The sequence below is a fragment of the Opisthorchis viverrini genome, assembly GCF_000715545.1.
Source record: "Opisthorchis viverrini unplaced genomic scaffold opera_v5_27, whole genome shotgun sequence".
Classification (NCBI taxonomy): domain Eukaryota; kingdom Metazoa; phylum Platyhelminthes; class Trematoda; order Opisthorchiida; family Opisthorchiidae; genus Opisthorchis; species Opisthorchis viverrini.
In genome coordinates this window covers 2061396-2076391 of record NW_008751682.1, presented here as the reverse complement: position 1 = coordinate 2076391, position 14996 = coordinate 2061396, and the positions used below count along the sequence as shown (strand labels likewise).

The following is a 14996-nucleotide window of genomic DNA, read 5'->3' as shown; positions in this document are numbered from 1 at the left end:
CCATTTCCGCACGCGGCATAGTGTCCAAAATTAGGACTGTTCATGGAAGTAATCAATATTTGTTACACGTGACTTGTCCCAAATTTGTCCACCACTGCACGCGACAGGTAGCTTACAAACCATCGCTGCGCAGTTGATCCTACGCGCACAATTTATAAATGTCCGAACTATGTACTGGGACATGTTACAGCGCAAGGAGCGGATGTCCCACAACTAGACTTGTCCGAGAAAGCTAATCCGTTATCTAAATCACACTAGATTTTCTAGTCAAAATGTCATCGTCTCACAGTTGAGTGTTTGTATGCAACACGCATGAGTGTAGATTCTTGCTACCCTTGTTACTGAGTTTATTATATGTCTGATAGTGGAAGTGGCTAGTCTTTGGATAGAATGAAAGCACAAGCACATTCATAGAACATTTTCATGTCTGGAATTAAAACTAGCAGTCTGGCTAATTTGTGTACCAGATTACTCACCGAATAATATGAGTCTATTCCAGAGGATAAAGAAGAGCCTCTTAAACTTACGTAGTGAGCTGATACGTCCATTTTCACTAGACACCTTATAAGACTTGAACTACCATGACCATACAGTCAACGTTTTTCATCCGAAGAGGAAAATCCCAGTTCTGTCTCTCACTTCTACGCGAAAATAGACAGTCTTTATACCATCGAGAGCTAACCCGTGGGTATAAATATAATCCTATCCTAGAAAACTAACGTCTTAATCGCTACACATGGGTACCAGAATTAGCATAGACCACATTTAGTGCGCCTACTCAGTCAAATCACTCCCAAACCACTACATAAATTCCGTGGCATGCAAGGATTACTTGTGCATGGTCAAGATTACCAGTTCTCGGCACATACGGACTGTTGTTTTCCCTGTGTCAGTGTCACTGATGGTATCACAGAAATGCGACTTAACAAAACATAACGTTCAGACAAGATAGGAATACACAACATTCGGAAATACATAACAATATAGAGTAGATCATTATTCAACTGGTGTTTACCATCTATAAAAACTTCAAACGATCGATATTAAACGTACCTTGTAAGACCAAGCCAGAGCCCAGAGTCCGGCTCCCATCAACAGAGAGAAGCAGAAGAACACGAACAAGAAAAACTGGAGGACGGATAAGGGATAAGAATTGAGAGATAAACTAGATGTCACAAAATCGCCACATGTGTTGTTTGCAGTCAAGCAAAAAAGCGCCCACCAAATTTTGTCAAATGTTTGGACAATTTCGTCACAAACTTTTCAGCATTCGTTTTATGAATACAAGCCTACTGCTAAAAATGGGCTATGCAACATTTAAACCCATACGCAGATTTTTGAACAATGCAAATAAAACACATGAAACTTGTTTTCTGACTTTACTAGAGTCACAAAGATGCATGCATCACACTACAACCTGTAAATTCACACACTTCACCCAGGTCAGTATTAAAAAATCAGTCCACCAGTTGGTCTCAGAGGATAATATCACTAATTTTCCTTGTGGAACCTTGCAAAAATGTGCAAGGACACTTCTTTTATACACCGGTAAATTGGGCCTCTGAATTATCAGGTAGTGAAGGTCAAATGAAACGTCAAAATTAAATTCGGTGTGCCCCATGAGACCTACTTAGGAAGATTTGGTCTAATATCATGGTAAGCAAGTAGTCAAGATAACCACGCTTTGATGAAAATATTGTTTGAAAGCTTGTTTCACACTTATTAGGCATCAAAAAATATTTATTCGCAGCTGTTGTTCCGGCTCAGTAAGTTTATCCCATATACTTATTTTGCTGCTCTACAAAACGTATTTATATTTCTAAAGGCAGTTGCGTTGCCGCAACCAACCAAAAGTCCAAAATTGGATAAAGAGTAGAATAGTAACGTTGGACTGAACACTCACTGAGAACAGCAGACATTGACTCTCCCGAATAGTACCACAACATCCGAGGAATCCCATAATCATGATGAAGAACCCAACGGCTATCAATAAGTTTGCGCCTTTAAAGAAATAAAAATGTGATATGAGTAATCACTCCAATAAATGGTTGGCATGCGGCTCAACCGGGGATGCCTGCAAATATTCTGTTTATTGCGTATCAGTATACAACATCTATCATTGTAAAACCCTCGTCGGACCACAGGAAATCCTGTTTGTCCATTTTTTCATCAGCAGTAAATATATTTTCATGTTTTATTTGCCCATGTTTACCACAGTGACCAGCTGGTGCCTTTTGCTGCACTGAATGGTGATGGCGCGGCAAAACAATTCCTTATTAGCGCAAATATTTCTAGATATCAGTAATTGTATTTCAAATTTGTGATACTGACCATTGATGCACAGAAAATATTGTGGAAAATAAATGTTCGCTTTTTGGTTTCAAGATGACAACATTAATAATATGCGAACTTGAGGAGAGCGCCCAGTGTTTCCGTTGCATAGCATTTTTTCAGAACACCGGCAAAACGAAAATCCGCAACTAGCGTAATGTGGCTATGGATGCTTGTCACCTTGCTTTCAATACCTCTGTTTCGTATGATTTTTTGAGAGCCGCTAGTAAGGTGTTTTGAAAAAGGTACTACTCGTGTTGATGCTTACCTGAGTGAATCGCGGGAATATGTGCGTCCAAAAGCCCGAAACTTCCAGTCACCCTTGCGACTATTCCGATAATCAGAGCAACCAGGCCGAGGACCTAAAATGAGGGGAGATGGAAGAAACCTCAGGTGTACCAAGTAGCTAGTGGTGCATGTGTGCAGAGTCATATTGAAGCACACAATGCATCGGGCACTGGAGTCGTTTGTTTACTCCGGGTTATTTTGGGTTGTTTTGCTCGTGATACAAACGTCCAGATGCACCGGGCAAGCAAAAACTATTCGCAACCCTGCCGGGCTGATTGACACGGACCTGACTGCAAAACACCAGAAAATATATTTGAAAAAAGTCTCCCGGGAATGCAAGCAAGCATTTTGCCTAACGAAGTGTATCTGCTTACCACATGTTTTTCAAACTGCAAGAATTTAGTTGGTTGTGGTGAGATAAGATCGAGGGAGTCGATATGTTGATGAATTAACCCCAGAAGTTGAAAAGACATCAAGAAACGTGGTTGTGTTGAACCTTGCGAGTTTGGGAGAGAATTAGTCGACAAAGTATCATGATACCAAGGAGTAGTATTCTCTTATTTATGAAACCTTTCTATGTTAACATTCAGGGTCAAATTTCCAGTAAGAAAAGCCTACAGTTGGATAGACTTGGTGATCAAGAATTTGTTCACAAACATCCAGGAGTAATTTCACTTGTTGAACGTTGTCTTAAGTATCTGCCCTTGTCAGTACGTCTGATACAATGTTGCGGAAATACCATATTCGTCTTTCTGATCGTGGACTTGCTGCAATTCTAATGCTTTTTAAACGGTTAAACGTCTATGTTTATCTTATGTTTTTGTTAAAATAGTGCAAAATAGTGTATCTCGAGACTAAACGTGCTCGTTATCGTAGAGTAGTCACTTCCCTGAAGCACATGTCTGTGCATATACCTCAATCCGTTTATACACTTGTCAGCAACAAAGGATGTGGATTATCTTGCGCGTTGCATCCAAAGTCTTTACTGGGTTAGTTGAGGATTAGGACAATTGGCAAAACTGAGTGGTACGATACAGCAAGATATTCAGTTTCATAGGTCAGTTGGTTTCGGGCTAGAATTTCCGATGCCTACGTAGAATCCAGGTTATTAGGCTGATTGCTCTCAGTTTCGGTTGACACATAAGCCGAACAGATGAGTTTGCAAACCTTTTTCAAGTCTATTTTTTCCTGTAATTCTTTGCCTACTTATGGCACAAGCAAGCAAGTGAATAAGCCGAATCTAATTTGTTTTACTTTTCAGACTGTAATCATCTCCGAATACGACAACACCCATTAGCGCGTCTAAGTTTGTCCTACATTCGCTTGCAGGATTTAGAGTATCGTGAACAGTTGTTAGAAATTGTATTAACTTTTTTGAGATCCTATAATAGACTTTGCGCCTACAACTTCCTAGGGTCAATAGTCACAGTGTTTCATTAGAAATATATCTGCAGCCGATGATTATTTGATGACGATTATCCTGCTATGACTTTTCGAATGAAATCAGCGATACCGATATCCTTAGTTGCGAACAATGCGGTTCGAATAAACGGAACAATATATGCTTCACGGTGCCATGTTATCTATAAGATTACCTACTTTTGGAAGTATTTCGCATTCTGCGGAAAATGGATGGTACCAGTAACGCTTGTTATCCGAAATCACTCCCCGCTTGTTTAATGTTAGATACATCAACTGTTTATGTATTAAGTGCAGTTTACAGATGAAGTAAGGAATATGTTTCGTCCACCACTTGGAAATAGCGATAAAATACAATCTAATATAGTTTACTGACATAAATTTCATTATGTGTTACGATGAACGTTTCTGGGATTTTGAACAGTTGAGGGTTACATGAATTTGAGAAGGCAAAGTGTGACGCAAAGCGTGGGGCAACACTTCACAACGTGTGACAGTTACTTGATATGGGTGACTGAATGAGAAATGACATATTAGTGAAATGAGTAATACAAGCAAAAAAAGAGACATAAAAGCTCTCCCAGCATTTTTCGTGGCATAAAATGTAGAATGCAAACTCAGGATAAACGGTTTCTCCTCTTCACAATTCTCAGAGGTGCATCTTCATCCCATTCGGATGACTGTGGTTTTTAAAATGAAAACATAAATTGGCTCCTTCCGCCAGGAAAGAAAGTTGCATGTTTTGTACGAAAACCGAAAAGCTTTTGGAAAAACAGCACTTCCAGAAATAACTGCTAAAAAATTCGGCGCATAACATCCAGTTCAGCGCTAACATAGGATGAAAAACAGGATCTATCTTGGGAAGAAATCGGGTGTTATTAATGAGGCAGTGATCAGAAGAACTAAGGCGGTAGAAGGGATCGCAATGTTACAGAATGAGTGTTAAACTGAAGGAGGAATATATATCTGCGGAACATTACACTGTCAACAGGTAGACGATTAATTATGATTTGTTGTTAATTCAGGGCTAATTGTTACAGAACCAGAAATGCTTTGGAACTGTTTCGTGATTTCCAAGATACACTATTGTGCAGATTTATAGGACTAACTAAATTGGTCTGATATGTCCCCGGAACTGATCTCATATTGATTCTGCTGAAATGTGGTGAGCGGCTTTGCGTGATACAAGATTTGAAAGGGTCTTGCAAAACAGCGAGGTCATTCATCTCCATGTGGGTGAGCCTTCACAAGGAAAGGTTTTTATGGTAACTGATTTTGGACAAAGAGGAGTAAGTGCTCTTTTGTTTGACCACTCCATTATCAGTTCTGACTAGACAAACTACTCTTCCATTGCATGTAAACTGGTACACATAATAAGGTAGCGGTGACACCTGAGTTATGCGTAAAATAAGTCTTGAATTGCACGTCTGCTTCAGTACTCACACCAAGGTGTCAGTTTTCGAACAACAGGATAGGGCGTTTTGAAGGGTAGTTTCCTAAAGACTACTCTTTCTGATGCCACGTGATTTCTAGAGGTTGTTATCATTTGTGAAAATGGTTTTGCAAGGAGTGTCATAGATTTCGTGTGGAGAGGTTAATAATATTTATACTATCGGTAAAAATTTCAGATATTTACTCCGGAAGGTTAGAAAATAGCGTCTGAGTGATGGTACAATCAAGTTTCCGTAGAGTTGAGACATTATGAAGAGGATTCCGGTTATATGTTAAAATGGTCAACGGAAAAATGTGTATGAAATTTATCCAAATCTCGGTTTATCAAACAAACCCTCAAATGTGATCTGGTGGTTCTCTAAGTCCGATCGATCACTGCGGTTCACGAGAAACGCTAAGTACTTATGGGTTTCACATAGTTAGATCATGGAAGCCTATTTAGCGCGGTCTCCATGGTATAAATATGTAAAATGAAAAGTAAGCGAAGAGTTTACTAGGCGATTTTAGTGTGGTGGTGCAGAAAACTGGCACAAGAATCGCGCTTTAGGGGTTTTAGAAATTTCAAACAATCAGTCGTAAAGCTTTAGTAATTCAAGAAACCGGGGGATTAGATAAAAACCGGTAGGCGTGATTGTTTATTGTTGTTTCTTCAGTACTAATAAGAAAACGTGTCTTTGATGCTGTCCGTGTAACGCAGAGCGCGTAGTCAAATGGATAGAAACTGACCGGTCCGAAATTTACATTGAGTTTATCATGGACGCATAATTAAAGGAAACTTTTTAAAACTGACGAAGCAAATATGTGGCGGATCGATTTGCAACTACAGCTAGTGGCTCAAATTCATAATAATCGTATAACATGGTGCACAGAAAATGTGTTATTTTACAAAGACAGACAAACAAGTTGGGGCATCACGTGCATCGATGTACACATGTTTATTCGCGGACGTATTTTTCACATCTGCATTGTGAGTGCCCGGAAATCTACCTCAAAGCTCTACAGGACGAACTGAATAAACTCATGTTTGTATGCTATTCGTCTGTTTCGCACTACCGTCACCTGAAAATCAACTGCACAAGTCGAAGGCACAAAAAGGAGGTAGATTTCCCTACCACAGGTACTAATGTCACCGGGGATGGATTTCACTCATTCTTACTGTTTGTCTACAAGCTACTCTGCAACAAGCTGACCGTACATGTTGTGCTGATGCGTAAGAATCAACTCGAAGAAAGACTGACACAGGTAGATTCACTAAAAGAATAAAAAAGCATGGAGCGCCTGTATTTTCAGCAGATATTTAAGCTCCATTCGCATCCTGTGGGGGCCCAGTCATGATTAATAGGCGGTTTGACCTGCATACTTCAAATTGGTTATTTGGAATATGATCACGCTGAACTCTTCCGGGGGAATCTGTCCACTCTTTACAGAAGGGGTCAAAATGCTGCATATTGCTCACGTTCGTCGAAACAATACGTGAACCGGCTCAGGTGAGCAAACAAATTGATAAGGCCTTACATTTGGATACAGCTGATTTAGTGCTCAATTTTTATTGCTTACCTTGGTTGAGATTTACTTAGTTTTTGAGAGATTATCTGAAACAACTCAACCAATAACACCATCGGCAATAAAACCTATCAAATCTCATATTGCACTTCTGGCACAACTCCATTAATTCGAAGGTAACTTCAGATAGTACTTCTCCAATCTGGACTTTACGGTGATGCATATGGGGCAGTATTTAAAAAGAGAGTGGCTTATTTTGTACACAGCATCATACACCTCATTGTGAACAGAAGTAACGTAGTTCATCCACTCAGTATTCTGTATAAAGGAGAGAGTTATCGTTGCAGTTCACCATCATACTTTCTCTCTGATGGGATATTCGCGCCAATCACGATCGGTTAATTTGTATACACTACGGACAACCCATTAACAACAACCTACAGGGATCGACCCGTAGCCATCACGGTACGCCTTTGATTCTAAGCCAGTGAGAAAAGTGGTTTCACGGTCCACATCCTTCATCCTATAGTATGCAAAGAACAAAACCGGTCAAGTCAGCTGACGGGTATCCCCTCACGTGCCTAACCAGCAGTGCATGTGCCACGTGGACACTTGCCTAACAGTACATTTCGAATGAGATTTCGGAATGCAATAGAGTGAACTGTGTTCCATCCAATAACACATTCCTAACAGAATTTATAATTCGCGTAGAAAGGTTGAAGCAGGTATAGAGTGTGAAAGTAAAATTACTTTTCCTTGCCGAAGTGTTTACCAGGAATATCTACACGTTTTTCTTAGGCAGCTGAAGCTATATGCGAGAATAAAGCGGATGGATACGTTGGACTACGTTAAAATAGAAGAATATTCTATATGTGATCCATCTTAATTTATATTTGGCTGTCTCATTATACCATTTGACAGAAACAAATGGAACTCAAACAAAGGTCCAAGACTTGCTCTGCGGATTTAGTGCGAAGAGTGTGACCTGTTAGGAGCAAGTAAACTGCATTCCGTATGTCTCAGAGTGAAACAACTCAGCAGCGGAATGAGCTACGACTAACTGACACGTGTACTTTGTTGGTCCAGCAAAGCAAAAGGTTGCTAGGAATTATAGAAACAAAAAACACATAGAAAAACATACGTTATATATTTGGAAGCAGCATCCAACCAACTGTTGGAATCATTTCACCAAATTCCTCACATTTATTGACTAGCACTGACCGCGAACACGACCATTATGGTTACTAACTCGACTCCAGAAACTATAATATACCCAGCTCATCAACCGCTTCACAAACATCTGCACAAGCACCTCTTGGTTAACCTCAAATGATTGCTTGCAGACAGAAAACGCGCAGAGATTGGTAAAACGTGTTGTACAAAGACATGAAACAAGCTTATCGATCAGATAAAGTCCGCTGTTTAGCACACACCTGCGTTTTCGATGTGATTGCAATGCTCCCAGAGTCAGATGGAAAATTCCCCTCCTCAGTTAGGAAACTTATTAGAAACATGTTTAAACTAAGCGATAACGGTGAACTAGCCAAATATATTATTAGTATATTAGTATTAAGACATGTACCTCAAAGTTGTCAGTAAAGAAGAGCTCAAAAATAGATACGATTAATCAACAGTGAAAATTTCCTTGCCTTACAAGTAGTTAGTTACAGTGGTGAAAGCTCAGGTGTTTACAGGTAAGCTTTGGTCCACTCACGAGATCTCGGCTCCACCCCACTTTTCTCCACTCTCGTTGAAACCATATGATGAACCAGTAAATTGACCGCTTGCCTTGCACCAACAGGTGTTGGCTTCGGTGTTTTGAATGCAACCGTTTGGTGTGGTGCTGTTAACATAGTAATCCAACCCGATCGGTGTCTGAACAGCTGGGTTGTTTGTTTTAGCAATTCTCTGATTCCCGTTGGAAGCTTGGAATCTAGTTCAATATTTTTTATTGGAAATCTGCATTTAACGAGGTAATTTTGGGGATGCTCGGGGATTCGTTTTGTGAATTTTTCCTTCCATATAATTATGAACGCTCCGGCCAGGTTTAGCAAAAGATCTTAGCCACAAACTATGTTGATCAGTTGTGTTGAAGAGTTGCAACGTTGGGAAACTAGCAAAGAACTGGATTCCTGAGATCACCGTTGCTGTAATAAGAATTCAAATTTTGAGCTTTATAATTTTACCTTTTTTAATGGTGAATAAGATCAGCACTAAGGTGAAGAGCCACATAGTACCGTGGAGTTGTTTTGCTTTCAGTGAAAACCATCGGCAGAGTTTAATCTTAGGAATTCCAAAATCCCAATCAGATGAGTGAAAATTCTAAGATGTTATCATCTGAGATTCAGCGCATAGGTGTCTACGTAATGCGCATTCCAATGGCTGAATGATGAATGGCGCTGTCTTCCGTCTAAACGCAAACTCATCACACTGTTGATTAGCCGTTCATTGTGTTATGTTCATGCTATACGTCCAGACAACTAGCCTGGTGGGCGCGGATTCGATACTCCTCGGAAGTTCATGTGCACTATGGACTGGTCTCGATAAGAACAAAATAGCTGAAAGGTTCTTTTTGAATTCACAACAAACATTGACCAGACACAGAACGAAATCTCTGTCAGAGTTTCCGAACAATGATACGTGTGTTTATTTTCTTGACAGGTCATCGCCATCTAGCTCAGAATGATGCCATAGAAAGCAAAGTAACATAGTTTTTTTGCGTTTTTTCAAACTTTGACTTTTCCAGGTTTCAAAAGGTTAAAAATGTTTGCCGCAATATAGAGGTTAAATGGGCTGTCGTTCAAAACTTTTCCCCCAAAACCTCTGATCTTCATCCCTCAAGTTTTCCTCCATAAACTCATCTAACTAATCAGATTTGCTTTGAGCCATTTTTCCATCTTATAGCAAAGTTCACATTTTTGATATGTTATCTTTTGAAACGTCTGTCAACGCACCTAGCCAGTTTGCCTCTATACAGACAAACACTGCGCCAATTATTATCATTCACAAAGCCAGTTAATTGTTTTCCGAGTTTACCGTACCCTTGAAACCCATCCTGTCTGATAAGCCGCTTAACACGCTGTTGTTTGCAATATCAATACATTCGGTTTAATAATTCCACTCTCTTGCACATAATCAGCCATCATCTACATTTTATTTCTTTACACTCAAGTTAAGATAAAAATTCACTTGGATACTGTTTGATCAGCCGAATAATCAGATATCCATTACTGAATAAAAATATTCCGAGCATGGGTTATAAACGTTGTCAAAAACATGGTTCGTTTTATAGGTTCGTTGAAAACGGAGAGAAGAAGCTTACCCAGGCTATCAAGCAAAACACGAACATCGAATATTTGATGCACTTAAGACATCCACTCAGAGAAACGCTTGGCATGTTGAAGAAATATACAAGGACTTTTTGCCGGAACACAGATGAGTAACACTTAGATCCGTGTGAACTAAGCAGCAACAACAGCTGAAACGGGCACTATTCCGGTCTGTCAAGCACGTCGATGGCTCACAGTGAACCATACGTGCCGGTCTGATCCACTCGCAGCTGCCTGGTTAGCCGGCTGTGATTGACCGGCGCATATTAGACCAATGGACGATAGTGTCTGTGGCGTGCCGCCCACAAGTGTGAAGCAGCTTTATCCTTGTGCTGATCACTGTGGTGCTGCACAGCTCGTTTGGTTGGTACAGCCGATGTCCTGGAGCACTGATACTCTCCTCCGCAATGCAACCAAAATAACCAATCAACTGAGAACTAAAGCTAACGGTCGATAAACAGTGACGCTGACGACCAATCAAACAATGGCCAGTCTAGACAATGCAATGCTGTCTATGCTTATAGGGAAATTCTAATTTCGCATTCGTGATGAGATTTTCTCCATAGATGTCCCGATTTTAACCAGTAAATCAATGAATATCCTGACCAGTTTTCTGGCTGCCGAGCGCGCAAAAGGTGCGCAAAGGCGCAACTCCGTCAAGAAGCCGGGGACCAAACAAATGATAGCAACTGTCAATGTTTTATTGTGACACTGAGTGAACTTGCTTTGAAATAAAACCAACCAGATGCGTAAAATAAGAGGAGGGCGGTTGCCCAGTTATGTAACGATGACTGTGTGTTCCTTGGCTGGGAACTGCATTAAATGATCAGATGTGATGATCTCAGACCCAAAGTATCAAAATTACTGTGGCTTTAACCCTCGAGTTGATACCAACACCTTGGACCAACTAGATGGATTTTAATTTTCGAACAATAGATCAAAAGTCGTATGTTTCGGTTTTTGATAACCTTTAATAAATCCACACATCCTTGAAAAAATAGCTCTGAAAACGCAAAATGTTTGTCGTCAAGTTATGCAGTTGAACTAAGATTACATTTTCTGAATGGGTCACAGATAACCGTCGGTTGCACAATGCTTGGTTTTGGAAGACTCCCTTTAACTTTATGGGCCTATTCTTCTATTAGATTCTATCCTTATGGGAGAACAATTGACAGCCCTAATTAATTCAAAATGCCTGAGGGAAACGAAATAGGAAACGGTCTCAAAAATTAAGAAAAAAATCCCGAAACTTGGAATGCTTTGGTCAGTCGGTAACTAGAACAAGGTAACTACATGATTTACGTTAGATGTCTTCGATTCAGGTTATACCTCAGGATCATGGGGGTACGTTTAAATTAATTGTGTTTACCGATCGTATGCGCTGCTCAATTTCTAGGGTTTTATGGTTGGTGAAACCCACAACCATTTATTTTCTTATAAATTTTAGTGCATTGAGAATTACTCAAGCAAATTGCCAATTGGTACTACAAAAGTCGTTGGAGACACTAATTATCTGGGGTTTCACAGTGTGAAAAAAATCAGTTGTGCCGTAGACAAAGTTTTCGGAGTTCTGGGTTAGGTCACTACCTTAAAAAAACTTGAGAAAGTAGTTATAATGAAGTCATTTTCTGCTGGGGTACGATTCTTATTGATACAAACGTTGTCAACAATGAATGAGGTGAGCAACTAATAATCAGCATGCATCAACAAAATTTGCTGTCATTATTGAGCCTCCACGAGAGGTTTCAAGGCTTTTACCGTTGCAGTAGTTTCCGTGATCTTGTCCAATCCTGTTCACACGTTCTTTGAATTATTTGTATCACTTTGGGGGGTTGTATCAGAAGAATGGATTTAATTTCCAGTATTACATTTGTGAGAAGTATCAGGTTATAACAAAAGCTTACTTTAGTTTATTTGTTAAACCGCAAACAGCAGCAGTATTTGGCGACATTTGAAAACAGTAACATCCTAGGCGTATGGGGAAACCATAAAAGCAAATATCGCTGTTGGCATAAAAGCAAGTCAAAGAAATGTCCCCCGAGGTACTTAGTTTGAAACCAAATTTGTAGAAGCAAGGAATAAATGTTACGTTTAAAAACCGCTTTATCAATTTGTATCGTCTGCAGTGAATATTCTATCATGCAAATCTCGTATATGTGCTGATGCACAGATTACTCGGCTATACACTAATTATACACGTATGTGATACTTCGATCCGGAAATATACGGACGTACACGAACGTACCCTCAAAGTTGATGGCAACACCATCTGGAATAATGCGTATGGTCACACACGTGAAATAGTAGTTTGGTAGAAGTCAGCGACTGTTTAGTTAAATGAAGTTTACTCTATTCTGCTATCCGCAGCATGCTGAGGGTTTTCTTGCCAGGCTTTTCGTGCCTCCCAAAGAATCGCATGCAACAAATTATGCTCTATTTACTCAACGCAGTATGAATGCCTGACTTTTATATGCACATGTCGGACAGCGGTTGGCCAGATCCAAGTTACCAGTAAAACAAATTCTTTATGAATTGGGAAACGTTCCCGTTTTTCTTCACAGTCCGGTGATGACAAGCTAATAAAAATGCGTTCTTTTGTCATTTTTCAACTTCAAGTGTGTTGTTTAAGTTATTGAGGTGATTTCGTCGTCTTCCTTATCTAGCATTTATCAAGCATGGCATTTGCAGGACCCAAAACAACTTAACCATCTTTCTCTGAAGTACATGCGTTACCAGTTCGCATTTATGTCATGCAACTTTCCAGAGGCTCAAAGTGCTAATTTCACTCAATGCTGATTTGAAGAAAATTTTTAAGAGGCCTGCTCACGACTTTGTTGAAAACCGGCAACTATTCCCGAGTTTAAGACACATTGTTTAAGTCACATTGTGTTCTTCTCAGAGTAGGGGTAAAATCACAGTTGGTACACCCGCAGATGTCCCTTACGACACATACGGCTCAAACCAAAACACAGGGTGGACAAGATTCACGTTTATACCTCTTTATAATTAATGTCTGTCTGGTAGTAGCAGAAAATATAAAAAGGTGGACTACCTCTTCCCACGCTCTGAATAAAAGAACCCTTTTGAGGAGTTGGCGGAAAATTTTGAATTTTACCCATGCAAAGCAATTTTATTTTTTCACATTCTGATAACTCGTCTCTTGAATGGTGTTGACATAATAAGCATTAATTTGCTGATACATCAGGAACCTTATGCTCCATATTTCGATAGCATACTCTTGGGGCTATGAGTTGAGTCTTTCTTTTAAAACGTGAGAGAAATAAGTGCCTAGGAGAAAGTTTAGAGTATCAAACGTCAATTTAGCTGTGCACCATTTTACCATGGTGGCGTCGCTTAGCATATTTCTGCGCAGGTTGACAAAATTTGTGGTATAGTCCATCATCAATTTGATCCTACTTACTTCGGAGCAGTTGAGTTGTTGATTTATTTTATCTTTTCAAGCTTTCTCTCTTAGATCTCTTTATTGAATGTGTTCCATCAACAGCAAAAAGTGTTTTAGTATTTTACGTCGGCATTTGTCTGTTTTTAATTTTGGAAAATCTTATGGTACTGCAGCTTGCATCGAAGGCGATAGATATCCGTTTGCAGACAAGTAAATAACGCTGATGGCTTTCTTCCCTGCAAGGCTTACTTAGTAGAAAAAATCTTCAGACAGAGGGACATTCTGAGACTAACATGCTTCAAGCTCAGCTAGGATAATTAAAGAAAATCGCTTGTAGATATAGAACTTATTTCTATTGGATCTCAAGGGTCTGAGTTCACCATGACACAAAATTCCCGATGTGTTCTTATTCCTTAAGCTGCTCTAATCATTTCGGTAACTTTAAAGCCGATGTTTCTCTTCGTGGGATTAACAGGCAACAAAGCCTAATTGCTTCCATGTGTCTCGTGTAAAAATGTGTGCTCTCAGTTGTCGGCCTGAAAGAGTATATTTACCCCCCCACCGATCAAGGGAAGTCAGCTCCAATGAAAACAATTTACGCTCCTACTCAAGCACCAAGGGCGTTCACCTAGAAAAATACAGACCATCAATAGGCCTTTTAATCCACGTCATACAAGCACTCCATACAGACACTTCAGATGGAACATACAGATCGTCTGAGCTGATATACAGCAGTATAGTTGAAAACGGAAGAGCAGGCCATTCGCTAAATTCAGCTGCCAGTGTAGTGTCACTTCCCTGACTGCTTTCCAGAGGATTATCAACCCGTGAAGCTCTGTGAGGATTCTACCCCGAAAGAATTGGTTACATACAAACGCTGTTCCGTAAACTGTGCACGGGCTACATTGCAATCGGATAGTCTAACAACGATGCAGTTGTGAAAGCGTCTTGAACAATGGTTTCGGACAATTCCGTCGGCCATTGTAGGTGAAATCCAACAATCGACGGACCGCCCAGGGAGACATGTAATGCTTGCTGCTCTTTGTATGGTGAAGAAAACATAGCATAGAAATACGGTGAACTGGCAGCCTGGATCACCTTATGGCACGGCAGATTTTCATCATCGATAAATTACGTCACATCAGTGAACTTAGATTTTTGCCGGAAATGCTGTAGTGTCTTGCAGGCTTTTATGTGCTGTTCATTTGGGGCGGCCCAATCTGAACTCCTGCCTTTTCTGTGTTGCCCTGAAATGCTGTTACGACAGAATC

The 14996-nt window shown here is 40.0% G+C and overlaps 1 protein-coding gene across 1 annotated transcript in view; it reads right to left on the bottom strand.

The window, feature by feature from the left end:
* The window catches only part of T265_02223 (hypothetical protein), a gene marked incomplete at both ends in the record, with an annotated part of 32821 nt that extends 22100 nt beyond the window's left edge, over positions 1–10721 (bottom strand). Inside the window, 4 exons of the mRNA XM_009166411.1 lie at positions 1054–1128; positions 1904–2001; positions 2600–2693; positions 10316–10721. Coding sequence (XP_009164675.1) covers positions 1054–1128; positions 1904–2001; positions 2600–2693; positions 10316–10390 — 342 coding nt within the window. The remainder of the gene's footprint in view (positions 1–1053; positions 1129–1903; positions 2002–2599; positions 2694–10315) is intronic.
* Positions 10722–14996: the final 4275 nt, after the last annotated feature.